Raw genomic sequence first — 14,688 nt, 5'->3', positions numbered from 1 at the left:
ACAGTGCAATCAGTGAACAATCTGTGACCCTTTAGCTCTGGTGACGCATTCCCAATCTAGTTTTGTTTTACCTTTAGCTGCTACTCATCTCTTAAGCATCAAGCAGTGTAGATGGTACAAATGCAGTGACTCCAGGGTCCGTATATCTGTTATTCCTGTAACTGCTGCAAAAGCATGGAGTCTGGGCTGGCAGAAGGAAGGTTTGCATTTGAGGAGAAATAGGTCAGATAGCGGAAAGTAAAAACAAAGACAGACATACAACCTTACTTCCCCAGCAGGCTTAGCTCAGACATACTGAAAGCACAGCTGCTTGAAAAAAATTCACTGTTCATTGCGAAAGAACATTGCCCAGCAGGCTCAAGAGTGTGGTAAGGTCTCTGTCCATATGAGCCTCTGACATATAAGCTAAGCACACTGCAGTAAGAAGCAAAAAGCAGAAGGTTCAGCATAAAGCCTTTGCTTGTGACACATCTCCTATGATTTGTGACTATTACAAGAGGTTAATTTTCTGTGTGAAGGCTCCATTTCAACATGCTGTTAGTAAAGTGCTGGTGGAAAGCAGAAATACTGAGTTTTCATGCACTAAGTCCATTCACAGGTCAATAAGATTACCGGCTTTTTTCATCCAAGTAGATGTCCCCACAATGACTGTTGTCCTGTTTGTCTTAGTGAAACCATTCTCCTCTTCCTCAGTTCCCACGCTGTTCAGAGGGAAGAATTCTAATCCCAATAGAACGGTTTAGAAGGAACCTCCAAAGGTCATTGGTCCAAGTCACCTGCACTGAGCAAGGACATCTTCAACTAGACCAGGGTGTTCAGAGCCCAATCCAACCTGATATCTGGAGTCTCTGCTATCACCTAATTAAGATAAACAACAAACCCAGCACATTGATGTTGTTATAGCTAGCAGTAAAGGAAAAGTGTGCTGTAAGCATTTTCTAAGTATACAGAAACCATCAACCATCAATTTCTTGATGGTCCACGGAACTCACACAGATTTTTGTAGAGCATTACCACGCACTAAATCATCTCTAAACAGTAATGACATATATATGAAAGTTTAGTAGTAATAAAAGATCAAAGTTTTATATTTTTTAAGGTTAAAAACACTATAAAACCTGAGAGATTGTGTTTGAGGGTGCTTATATTAAAGATATATAAAAGGAAATTGAGACTGTGGGTGAACAAAGGTGAGAATGTATGTCATCTTCCTCATACTAAAAAGCTGTGAGCTTTTTAAAAAAACTCCTGGGAATCCTCAGTGGAAAATATGGTATAGTTGACATATCTTGAGTTTTCAGTGCAAGGCCCAACAGCAGTTAAAGTCCAACAGCACAAACCACTTCATCAAACCTAACTTGTGACAGCTTGTTTTCCAAGTGGAAGTCCATGTAGTGAGTGCTTTTCCATTTGTCTCACTGAATCCATCTTCCTACTCTAAAGAAATGAGCCAAAAATAACAGACTGTTTATAAGAGTTCCATAGATTTTGAATAGTACAAATAAGAAAATTTTAATAGAGGCTCTTTTTGTATTGGGCTGCCTCTGATGGTAGCTGCTTTAAAGACAACAAAGTAATAATACACGGGCTTAGGTAGTGATAAAAGAAGGTGGCTAAAACGTTTCAGGAAGAAGGCGACGAGTGGTTCCACATTACGCTGACAGCTTGCCTAAAAGCAGCAGATGACTTCCCCAAATAACCCTGGTCAGGTAGCAGCTGTGCTAGATGCACAAGTCTGGTATGTTATACTGATAAATAAGAAATGCCTCTATCCCAGCCAATGGTGTTAGACTGCTGGAAGGCGAAACAAGAGCAGAACTGCATCCCGTGTCCCGCTGAAGCAGAGGGTGCATAAATACAGAGATAAAGCAGTATTTAGAAGATTAACACCCTTTTTTTCTATATCTGGGGACTTCAGCCTGTCCTACAGTGCTTGTAAATTGTACGTGTAAGATATTTCCCCTTCCTTCTACACAAATCTTGCCATGACAAGTCCCAAAACACACGATACTCTACACTCTGCCGAGCCCCTCAGCTGTAAAAGATGACTTCTATCGAGTATCTCCAATGCTCCTCTGGAGTATCTTTATAGCTCTTGCTATTTCTCAACAAGCTGCTTTAACTTTCTTTTAATAATCCTGCCTAATGTTGATGATAACAAACTCTTTGTTCCCCTCCTGCTGCTCCAAAAAAATCTTTCGTAGTTCTAGTTCTGAGAGTTCACATATGTGGGCCTTGGAGTGCAAAAGGGTTGGCAATAAGCAACACGCTTTTTCTCTTGGTACAGCTAAGAGCTTCTGCTAGGGCTGTAATTTATTGAGATGTCTTTCACTAAGAGGTTTTATGGCACGAAGTTACATCCTGCTCTTCCCACACGGCTATTACCCTCCACTGCACTTGTGAACGAGAAAGCCTTCTAGAGACTACCTAGTAGCAAGAACTAAGCAGTGGTGTTTTGCAGATCCTATTCTTTAGCTTACTCTTTCATTTCCCCTTATTCAACATTATCACATTATGTTCCCTCTTCTTATGTGCTTTTCCTCTTCACAAATCTCTTTAAACAGCTGCAAAGGGGGAGGGACCACTGTGCTCACGAAAACTCCACTTTGCAGAATGCTTCTGTAAGGTCCTACTGTCTGTCTCTTTCCAGGCATTGAATACCTCCAAGATTCAGATTTGCTTTAACATCTCTTCCTTGTGCATCCCTGACAACAGAGCTTATTGCCAGCTGAAGAACAGTAACTCACCTCTTCTTGTTACTGCCATGAGGAATACGTGCACCCTCTTTCTCTTTGTAGTGAGCTCCTTTCATTTTAACGGTAAGTGATGTTTTCTTTCAGCTACAGTTTGCAGAGCAGCAATAGCTTGTGGGGCTTGGAGGTAGGACTGTGCTATAACCTCTCAGACAAGTCTAACAATCACCTTGGTAGGCTGCAGACTTTAAGAGGATGCATGAAATGGATTATTTTAGTGTTGTTTCTGGCTTGATTGGTATCAGCAAATCCACTATGAGGGATATGGACAGACAGTAAGATAAAATGACGGAACAGTGGAGATGACAATGATAATCACTAAATAATATCCCTTTATATGCTCCCAGGATCATCTGTGATGGGAAAAGCAGGTATTGTGAGTGAAAAAATACGAAATGAACCATAACTTGACCCATAAATCAAGCAGAAGTCATCCCTCCCCACTTACTGGCTCAAGTTCATGTATTTTGCAAAGTTCATACTTCCTAATGGTTTTATTAGTATGTAAATAGTTTAAATTAATTATGTAAATAGAGGCTAAAAAAAGCAAACATACATTAAGAACATGTTCTTTAGTCCACCAGGATTTCTTGTGTATGTTAAATCAGATGCTAAAGCCAACATGAACAGCATGAAACAGTGCATTTACCATGAGAGCTTCTTCCCACAGAGACTCCACTGGTGTTCAGAGTGAAACTGGCTGAAATTGAGCCAAGACAAAAATCACATCTTTCCCATAATTACCTATTCATCCCACAGATATTTTGGTTCTTCAGTCACTGAAAGGCAACTTTAGAAAACATATGCTTTGTAACAAATGAAGAGTGAGGGCCTACTTCAGATTCTTTACACTCTTTTAAACCCACTAGCATTTCCTTTTTATTTGCATTAATTGCAGTGTAGAAATTATAATAGTCTTTTAAATACAGTAAATTCACTACTACTTCCATTGGAACAATCAGTGTTCTAAGAAGTTAAATGAATCTTTTTACTCGAGAGTGTGCTGAGAAGTACCACCACCACCAAGTAATTTCAGAGAAGATAATGGGATTGTCTTATCACTGCTTTTTGCTTAGTCTTTACTAATTACAGATGGGAATATGGTATGTCACCACTGTCCACATCAGTTCCTTGAGAGGAGCGAACAAGAAGGATAACATATGCTACAATTTATTATTTCTAAACAAAAGCTATTTCAACATTTATTAAAATAACTGAAGTCCCGGAAACATATTATATGTTGCAATTTAGAAAGGATAACTATGCAGTTGCCTGCATTTGTCAACACTGGTCCTCATTCTGTTCTGTGGAAATCACTCCAGCATTTTGTCTTTACACTGAAAATAAAACGCAGAGGATGACCAGTTATTTCATTTTCTAGATTTACATTAGACCATGTAAAAAGGAAAGTTTGCAGAGGGGAGTGGATGAAGTCTGTGGTTTTGTTGGTTCTGCTGTGGAATTGGAAGCACCCTGATGCAAGGGGTTATTTTAATGGTCATAATCCTGCAGAGAAAACAAACATTGAAGAATGAGTACTGAAAGTTACGTGGCAATTTGCTCTCCTTGTCGTGGAGCAGATGTGTAGTGCGTTCAGTGAAGCTAAAACAATTTCCCTAGCTTAGGATCCATCTCAGTGTGTTTTTTCTATTACTGCTTTCAGTACATAAAAACCACTCCACTCCCAAATGAAGACTACTTCGTCATTCCAGTTAAAATCCCTTCTCTAAAAGCATCAGTCTCCCCTCTGCAAGGGAAACTATGCACTCCGTTCCTTCCAACTCAGAGGAAAAAGAGGAGTTCCAAATTCAGGGCTGCTGACATCACGAAGTGTGCAAAAACGAACGTGAACGCTTGGCAATTTTGTTCTCATTGGGTGCCACCTTGTAAATATGTAGATAGGTAATGGAAAATAAAAATTACACAAGAATGGCTGATTTTCACACGTTATTTACAGAGAGATTAGCTCTAGCAACCCTTAAAGCAGTGCCCTGCTGACATCTAGTGGTGTTTGCTACAGCCATCCGAGTGAGATGAGAGAGTAGTCCCTGCCTTCTGTTTTCTGATGCCTACGTTATTTACCGGTTGGGATGTGATGCCAATTTTATAAAGAATTATTCATGACAGAGACCCCTTCCCTGGGGTCAGATCACGGCTTCTTAAAAGGATTCATTAGCAAACATTTTTTTAGAATTAAGTTGTGGCCTGCATGAAGTTTGTTGAAGGAGGCAGGACTTTGAGATCTGAGCTGCTCTTATCAGACATGCAGACCCCGCAGCAGGGTTTGATTCGCAGACCAGACAACTATGATTACTCAAACCAGGTTTCAGATAATAGGATTATTACAAATTCAGAATGACTCCTGTACAAACATTCTGTAGTCTCTACTCCTTCCTCCCTGATTAGCAAATCCACGATATGCTGGGATAGTTACAGAAAATATGGCATCACAGTGAAAACACATTCAACAACTCAAACTGCTTTCAGTGACCACTATATGCACCAAACCAAACGACATTGTGTTTATATTTCAATATATTTCAATTTGTTTTCCCAAATGGCTTGAGAAGTATTTGAGAAGCCTATTCTGAAGAACAATGTTAAGTATATGTATATGGGTTAAGTATACGGCACAAAACTTGCGCTACTAACGTCATAGCATATGATGATCTTAAAAGAATTACAACGAGACTGGTCTTTATCTCAACCTTTTCCCAAAGCTTGTTTAAGAGCGGGCTCTAGATATGAAAAATCTGTTCAATGTTTCCTTCTTTGTCTCTCCACCTTTTTGCTGGATCAGAAACAAGAAGTTTGAATAGTATTTTTTTAACCTGAGTGGAATTCAGAAGTACCAAGTTCCACAAGAGACTTGTTCTCCCTTAAGGAACTTACATCCCTGTTCACATGGAAACTAAGAAACTAGAAGTGCACTCAAAATTTGTGATTCTGGCCTTTTGTTGTCTACCTTTCTCTGGATCTCATGGATATGCTACAGCAAAAAAAAACCCAAACACCCAGAACAAATTAATGTAGCAGGCACTTTAAACACTTACATGGCCAGTGTTTTTTATAGCGTGGAACTGCTCCAGGGCATAATGGAGCAAATATGCTGTAGGGACACCATCCTCATTTCTGCAATGTCTACTTTTAGTTAGGTGCCCTTTCCTATGATAGAATCATTGTATCAACTGGATTAGAATCTGTTTTCATTAACACTTATAGCCATCACTGTCAGCTGAATGACACAACACAGAATTACTCAACATACAGCAGAATCTCCTGGGTCAATCAATTCTGTTGGCAGGATGTTACCAGGACCTTAGTGATCTGTATCATTATGTGGTCAGTAGAGTTTAAGAAGTCAACTAGAATGGCTTTTAAAAAGCACAAGCAAGAAAATGTGGGACAGCTGCTGTTGGTTACCTCTGAGGCTGTGTCACAAGCTTTTCTGCTCCATGGAGAAGGTGCAGGCTTCTTTGACTGTAGCCGGCTGATACTGTGTTTTGCAGTCACTGAATTCCAGCTTTGGCCACCTAAGATTTACAGTATTTGTGCTTATCCATTAATTGGGGTTCGTTTCCACATAAAATAAGGCTTACATATTGCCTCAGGTTTTAAATAAAGTAGTTCTGCAACAGATACATCACTAGGTACCAAAGAGCTCCCTATCATTAAAAAAACCCTTAGAGCCCCTGCCACTGATCCCCTGGTTTTCCCTATATAAACCAATCTTTCAATTTGTACATGTGCCTGCAACTCCGTCTCCTAAGACACTAAAGAAAGAAGTCACAGCTGGACTCCCTGTGTTTGGATAATTGAAACATTCTTCTTTTATTGAGGGTGGTCTGCTCCCAGTTTCTATTTCTTTACATACTTCCAAAAGCATCTATTTGAGCCTCACATTTTACTGTGAAAAAACCCACAAAGGGTTCTGATTTACCTGCTTTGAACCACGCTCTGCGAAAGACAACTTCAACGGAACAGATACTGGTGCAAGCATCATGTCCTTCTGTTCACACAAGCCTGGAGTCTTTAGAAATATCAAAAGCCTGTCTTCATGAAATAATGAGGTCTGATGCACAGAAATTCGGTGACCCTTACATTATGTCTCTTGCTCTCCATTCTATAACCCTGTTATGTGCTGTTTGACAGGAAGCACTGCAGCAGACGTTGAAGAAAAGCTAATGAACCACCTACTGAGTCCTGACAGGTACAATAAATTAATCCGACCAGCTGTCAACTCATCCCAGTTGGTATCTATAGAACTGCATGTTTCCCTGGCACAGCTCATCAGTGTGGTAAGTTCTAATTAGGCCATGCCTTTTAATTCATTACTACCTGCACAGCTTTCCAAGTGAAACTCACGCTGGACTTACTATGTCCCTGTTACTTTCTACTTTACGTAATAACATAGAGTAGGCAGGGCCGTCCATGCAAGTCACTGGTTTTCATTACTTCAATATGCAGCTACAAGTGGAAGATCAATCCATGCCTAAGCAATAAAAGACAGTGGCCAGATCTTCATCCAATAAGTTGCCATCAAGCAAAAAAACCTAAAATCATCCCACTGATTTCATTACAGCTGCAGTAAGTTTCACCAGGTCAAGATCTACCCTGGACAATGTATGCAATGCTAAATTCTCTTCTGCTGCTTGCATCAGAGAAATGTGTTTGAATGGCTTAAAAACAAGCTACAAAGAAAGGTCAAAAATCTCATGGCGGATCAGGTGCATCAGCAATAAGTGAAATATAAAGAAAAAGCCATATTGGCCCTGGCTCGAGTATCTTAACATGGTTAAAACAATCCTCATGTAAGCAACACCTCATATTCAATAAAAATTACTTCACTGGGCCTGAAAGACATTTTCATTCTCCAGGTTAGCTTGTATTTAACAGTTCTTCCAAGGTACAAATACACACCTTGATGCCAAGAGAGTTTTAGCATTAACTGTAGTGGAAAAAGATCCAGAACATAAGTGGGAATGATTTCCTGAATGGGGGCTTTTAAACTCTGCTGCTCATTCCCTGGATGAAAAGTAAGATACAGATGTCTCCCTCCCTGCCAGAATTTGTGTATGGGCTAGTGACTGGACTACTGCAAACATTAAGAGATTAATAAATTAGAATTTATAGTCTAAAATTCAAAAGGAAAAGTGAGACACAGATGGAACATAAGGGAACCTGTACAGAAAGATGAGCTATTTTACACACATGCAAACTAATTTATCCAGGATAAATGTATACCAGCTGCCTCTGGGGCAAGTGCTCTTTCTCTCCTGGACACTACACTCGTGGGGTTCCATCAGTATGTGCATGAGACTGACCAGCTTACCAGCAGAGAAATGCTTGTCTTGAAATACACTAGATGAACTCATGCTGCACAGTTGAAAATATCCACAAAACCCCACTGAATAAATCTTACCACTGCAGAAAATTGAAACATTTTAGAGAACTACTTTCCCTCCCTTTTTCCCTGCAGAATGAACGGGAGCAGATCATGACTACAAATGTCTGGCTGAACCAGGTAACCAAGCCCACAGAGGCATGCTCTTGCAAACCACAAACGCTACTGCTTTCACGCCATCACAGCAATTGCTTTTTCAGTGCTGGTTGGAATACTCCCGTGATGGGAGTATTGTACAGTTCTGTACAATTCTTCTTTTAGGAGTGGGCTGATTATCGTTTGGCATGGAAACCCTCTGACTATGAAGGAATAAACAGGCTGAGAATACCTGTAAAACACATCTGGTTGCCAGACATCGTGCTTTACAATAAGTAAGTAAAACTTCTGTAGTTTATGCAGACAGTGAAAAAAGTTTTAAGCATGTATCAAGAAACAAGGCTTCAGAATCAATGAAGTAGGTCTGACAACATTCTAAAACTGAATTTTGTAGCTTTTAAACAATATCTGACTGGGATACTGGCCTCAAAGGTAATTTCAGTAATTTAGGGCTCTGGTTAAAGAGATTCCAGCAGACCCGGAGCATGTCTGCAGTGTGAGCTGTTTCACCACCACAGATTCTGTGACAACTGAGACATAGATTTGTACCAAACTATACTACACGAAAGCATGAACTATAGATACAAGTGCAGCCATACACTGGTCATGTTTGCAAGACAAGACGTATGGAATTCTATCGTGAGTCTTAAGTTCTGCGCTAAACAGCCATTTCCTACTTCTTCTTTCCCTCCCTTCAATTTTTTTAATTGTTTTGAAAAATTGAGGATAAACGTATTACGAAGTTCACATGCACTAGACCAAAATGAGTAATATTCACTTACGAAATCAAATTATATTCTGTTTTCATAAGGCATTAAAAAATCAATTATAAGAATACATAATAAATCTGTCAATACTTGGCCCCGTTGTCTTACAACTGGAAATCAGTTTTGAAAAACACTTAAAACTATTGTATTAGTCATAAAATAATTCAGCCAGTGAATTAGGATGTACTCTGCCAGGTGAAATCTTGTTCTGGTACACTGTGCCCTTGCCCTCTGCTTCTTTCTTCCTTACGCACCAAACAATACCATTTAATGCATTGTAAGGATGGAAAGAAACAGTTTTAAAAGGCTTCTTAAATGTCTGGGAATAAGGTTTCAGCCTCACTCTGTTAGATTTTTACATTAGTACAAAACTTCAAAATAAAACTCTAGGACAACCACCTCTAGCTTTCTGGTGCTGAAGCACATGTTTCGTAGGCATCAGTCAGGTCAAGAAGGTGCAAAGGAAAACACACAGAGCATCCCCATGCACCACAGCTCTGTATTTATGTAGCCTGTGCACAGGACTGCAGAGAGCACTGAGACAGGCACCAGCAGCTCAACCCCAGTCCCACAGCTGAGCATGGGGCATTCAGCAGAACCTACACAGTCTCAGCCCAGGACTCTACCCTGTACATTGTAGGGCAATGTATCAGGGAGATACAAACATGTGAGAAATAAGAAACTACTTCACTACTAAAACCCAGCAGTTTTACTAGCAATGAACTAATGCCCCCTGTATGCTGTAGCCACTCAATTCTGTATCTGGTTGTTTTGCTGCCTACATAAATTAGGTCTCAGCTGAGACAAAGGTCTCAGCTCATTGCCAGGCACCAGGGTTTGCAACATGAGGTTTTTCCAGAGCCAAATATAACTGATCTGGAGAGCAGCTACCCATGTGCCAAGCTTGGGATCCTTGTCGCACTTCCCTGCTTAGAAATAAATCAGCCTTAGAACTGAAATAGCTCTATTTTCCAAGAGGCCTTCACAACAGAAATGATTCATTAGACTTTTCAACAACATAGCACACTTGAGCAAAAGCACTGAATACAATCAGAAACACTAAATTTCAGAAATATTTATCAGCAACTGATCACATTTCTACTTCAGGATACTCCATAAACAACCCTGAACTCTTTGCCTGGCCAGGAACTAGACAGTAGAAGATATTGACTACTGGCTTACAATGATCTCTCTGAGTCAAAAGGCCCAGCATACACAGAAGACTCTCTTGGTGGAAGTTCAGCAGCTGGAGAAAATACAAAGCCAAGAACACTTTGGCTTGTCTGTTCTGGTTTTGTAATAAGTAAACGTTAACTGGAATGGCACAATAAATTATAAACCGTATCATTACATTTCCTCTGTCTACAGTCTCCCTGCATTTAACTAATGCTGCTCGTCCTTATTTCCTCACTCAAGTTCTTTAGGAGAATTGTTGTCTTCCAGACCAAAGGTACCTTCCATTTTCATGCTGGATGATCTTATTTGTACTCAGTCATCATAGATGTAGTAATCCTTAATTATGTTAACTAACTTTTACAAAACTCTTTGAATTCTTTGGATGAGAGAGAGACGCAGGTTTATTATTTAATAATTATTTTCTAAAATAATTTTTGTAAGTGCATATATATATATATAATAAATATAAATTCTCTGACTGGGAGAAATGCATATCTTCATCTCCCTATCAAGTTATAGCTCCCTACAACATAGATTTCCAAATCAAAATACTACTAGACTTTGATTACAAAAACAACTGAAGCCCATAAGAATGTCAGAGCTCTTCTGGTTTGAACTATGTTGTTCATCTTAATGTTTTCCTACCTCCTCTCCTTTTCCTTTCCTCTTGTTTCATTAGTGCGGATGGCACGTACGAGGTTTCACTCTACACAAATGCACTTGTAATGAGCAACGGAAGCATTCGATGGCTGCCACCAGCTATTTGCAAGAGTGCCTGCAAGATTGAAGTGAAGTATTTCCCATTTGATCAACAAAACTGCACATTAAAGTTCCGGTCTTGGACATACGATCATACAGAAATTGATATGGTGCTTAAAACTTCCATGGCAAGCATGGATGACTTTACACCAAGTGGAGAGTGGGACATTGTAGCACTCCCAGGGAGAAGAACTGTAAATCCTTTGGACCCCTATTATGTCGATGTGACATATGACTTCATTATTAAAAGGAAACCTCTTTTTTATACCATCAATCTTATCATCCCCTGTGTGCTAATTACATCCTTAGCCATCCTGGTCTTCTACTTGCCTTCAGACTGTGGTGAAAAAATGACTTTATGCATATCTGTGTTGCTTGCCTTGACTGTGTTCTTGCTCCTGATCTCCAAAATTGTCCCTCCAACATCTCTAGATGTTCCACTGATTGGGAAGTACCTAATGTTTACAATGGTTCTGGTGACCTTCTCAATAGTTACCAGTGTCTGTGTACTCAATGTCCACCACAGATCTCCAAGTACTCACACTATGCCCCCTTGGGTAAAGCTGGTGTTCCTTGAAAGGCTCCCAGCCTATCTGTTCATGAAGCGTCCAGAAAATAACTCCGCACAGCAAAAGCTGTGCAACCGCAAAAAGACAAAAGGAGAGAAGCCAGCAGACTTCTACAAGAACTCTACCTATTTTCTGAATACAGCCTATGCCAAAAAATACGATACGAAAATCACGGAGACTCCCGACAATGTCAGCAGTCATCGAGAGTTTAGGTTAAGAACAGGCACCAAATTTTCTCCTGAAGTCCAAGAAGCAATTGATGGAGTCAGTTTTATAGCAGAGCATATGAAAAGTGATGACATCGACCAGAGCGTAAGTAAAAAAGAGAAATCATCCCGGTCTTCCCAAACGTCATCTCCTGCCCTCTTCTGTAACACGCTGTTCTTCAGACAGCATAGTTGAGCTCCCTAGCTATTCTCAAGTTTTAAGAGAGACTCTAGCTTTAGCTTATAGAGGAAATAATTTTTGCTATTAAAAGAACTTAATAGCAATCTGGTAAACCCCAATAAACCCCCAATACTCTCCTGGAAAGTAACATGGCTGTTTCTACCACGAGAGATTGTTGATTGCCCACTAAGTCATTAAACACCCTTGAAAAAGCTGTGCTGTCACATTCAAGTAGTGTTTGACAGGGAAAAATATTCAGTTCCAGGTCAGAAAAAGAGTACTTTTCTCTCTTTTGTTCAGTAAGATTGTCACTCAACCCATGGCCAGGCCCTGTTAACCAGAAACAATCTACCTGATCAAGCATTTATTCACCTAACTGTGAACTGTAAAATTAGTAAAATTAGTAAAATGCCTTTGCAAACACCTTCTCTAGAGATATCTGTCCACTTGTGGCAAACACAAGGGGTAGGATCGAGAGCTTAATGCCAGTTGACCTGCCACTTCTTTCATTTGAGTGAATCAGAGTTGTTATTGGCTATGAGAAGTACTTTATACAGGACATATTTAAGCAATGATGCTACCACCCTGTTCACGTGCTCTGCCCATGTGCCACTAGTTAACACACTAAAACTGATATAAATACACTGTGAATAATGCTTGTGAAAACTCAGATGGTTCAGGGTTTTGTTTAGACAAGCACCCATACTTTGGAAAAATCATCCTCACACGTACCAGTGTCCTCTCTCTGACCCAAAGCCCACTGAGAATCTGGGTTCTCTAGTCTTGGTGTGCTCTCCTCCCATAGCCAAGCTGATTAAATAGTCTGGTTTCTGATCTTGCAGAAATCCCTTGAGGATTATGCTGCTGAGTAGTTCATGTTTTCTATTAACTGAAATTACTGTCAATATAAATAAAGAAGATCAGCTATTAACATTAGACATGAGCTTGTAAACATTGAAACCGAGGGAACAGAAGCAGACTCCTTAGGGCAGAGAAAAAGGCTTCTAATAGCCCAGAAATTCTAGCACAAATTCGTAGCACACCAAAGGATCTACAAAGCTTCCACTTGATACTAAGACAATTTTATACATTAAAAATTATTTGAATGCTTTTCACAGCGTTCTCTGATATCACGTATCAATTTCCTAGATCCCTAATTTTAATCTCTACTTTCTTCCTTAATTAGCAGTCTGGTAGCAACTGTTCGTGCACATTTACTGTGGTCTGATTTCAGCAGCACACAATTCCCATTAGCATCAGTGGAAACTTAATATAAGATATGGGATAATTGACAAGCATGCTAAAGTCACTGAGGTGAGACTGTCCCATGTGGAATCATGAATCAGTGAGAGAGGAAAAACTAATCATTTCAGAGACGCAAACGAAGACAGATATATTCCCCCTTTACAATAATAGCCCGACAATCACTTCAGTTTGAAGACAGACTCTAAGGCCATGACTTTCACAGTCAACATACGCAAGGCAAAAAGGGATTTTAATAAAAGCAACAGTATTAATATGCATTAAGACCCTTGATTAAGATGACTGCTGATAAGAACAGAACTCTGAAGCTAATCTTGTCTAACAGCAGTAAACACCATCTATTTTCATCCACTGAGATTAATAGCATATGCAAACTAAAATTGAAGAAAAAATTCTTTATTTGGATTATACTGTGGGTCGTGCAGGACTGGCTCCCACCAGGCAGCCGTGCTCAATACCTGCTGCTATCTAAGGCACCTAAGAAATATTTAAGGCATTTTCCTCCACTGCCCAGAATGTCGTAAGAGAAAAATCCCTTCCCAAGCTTGAAATAAGTTTATTCCTTGAACCTTGAGATTTGTTTCCTTTCATTTTCATGAACAAAACCTTGGCATTAGCAAGAGCAAGAGCAAAAGAACGTGACAAATTGCTAATACCTTTAACTGGCTTTTTCTTTCAGGTCATTGAAGATTGGAAATACGTTGCCATGGTAGTGGACAGGCTGTTTCTTTGGATATTTGTCCTTGTTTGTGTCTTGGGGACTGTTGGATTATTTCTGCAGCCACTTTTTCAAAACCACACTGTTGCCATGAACCCTTAGTTATCATTTAAAATTGTCAATACTTACATAGATGTTGGGTCTCATCCTGCTCTCAATTCCCCTCTGTTAAACCCACAGAGATGCCAACTGAGTTGCTCTTACATCAGATTTAGAGTAGGGAAATGGAAAGTAGAACTTACTGTGATAGGAAAAAACCCCAAAATTAAAAGAAAACTATAATTTTTTCCAATGAATTCAGTATTCTGGCCCTTCTTTTATTATTTGAAGTCTGAACATTACAGAGAAAGGTTTTTACTGTACAATATGCCATCCTGGCTCACAAGGATTATTATTAAGTATTTTATATACATTGCCTCAGGAAGGACATTTTCTTTCCTCAGAATACTGTAATTTCCCCGTTGCAAAGAAAATACTGCTATGAGATTTATTTCCTTCAAATGCATCAAAACTACTTGTGTCTGATTTATAATATGCTTTACAAGTGGAACTGCTGTTTAGCTGTTGGAGTATGAATTTGAAAATGGAACTGAGAAACGAAGACCTACTTCTGAGGTAATCACCAATAAATTTCTCACCTTGCCATCTCTCACAGCTGACTGATCAAGAGAGGCCAAATCAACATATGGTAAACGAGTATATGTATACACTGTTCAGTGATGAAATTGAAATAAAATGTGACGTTTTCATTTATAGATTTAGTCCTCAAGTGTTTTTGCAACTTTAACAGCTACCG

General features: G+C 39.5%; 1 protein-coding gene across 1 annotated transcript; it reads left to right on the top strand.

Moving 5' to 3' along the window:
- The first annotated feature begins 2,630 nt into the window (after positions 1–2,630).
- Positions 2,631–14,201, top strand: CHRNB4 (cholinergic receptor, nicotinic, beta 4 (neuronal)). Its single transcript, XM_010013964.1, has 6 exons — positions 2,631–2,819; positions 6,906–7,051; positions 8,233–8,277; positions 8,419–8,528; positions 10,876–11,836; positions 13,854–14,201. The coding sequence occupies exons 1-6, from the start codon at positions 2,765–2,767 to the stop codon at positions 13,992–13,994; spliced, it is 1,458 nt and encodes a 485-aa protein (XP_010012266.1). The 5' UTR covers positions 2,631–2,764; the 3' UTR covers positions 13,995–14,201.
- Positions 14,202–14,688: the final 487 nt, after the last annotated feature.

This window comes from Nestor notabilis, unplaced genomic scaffold, assembly GCF_000696875.1.
Source record: "Nestor notabilis isolate BGI_N333 unplaced genomic scaffold, ASM69687v1 scaffold23804, whole genome shotgun sequence".
NCBI classification, from domain to species: Eukaryota; Metazoa; Chordata; class Aves; order Psittaciformes; family Psittacidae; genus Nestor; species Nestor notabilis.
Note: the sequence above shows the minus strand (reverse complement) of the source record. Positions and strands in the feature narration are given on the sequence as shown.

Excerpts from the sequence above, each read along its gene's own strand:
- CHRNB4 (XM_010013964.1), top strand. The coding sequence starts at position 2,765 with ATGAGGAATACGTGCACCCTCTTTCTCTTTGTAGTGAGCTCCTTTCAT. Across the intron at positions 8,278-8,418 it reads CAAATGTCTGGCTGAACCAG|GAGTGGGCTGATTATCGTTT; the intron begins GTAACCAAGCCC and ends TTCTTCTTTTAG. Across the intron at positions 11,837-13,853 it reads GTGATGACATCGACCAGAGC|GTCATTGAAGATTGGAAATA; the intron begins GTAAGTAAAAAA and ends TTTTTCTTTCAG.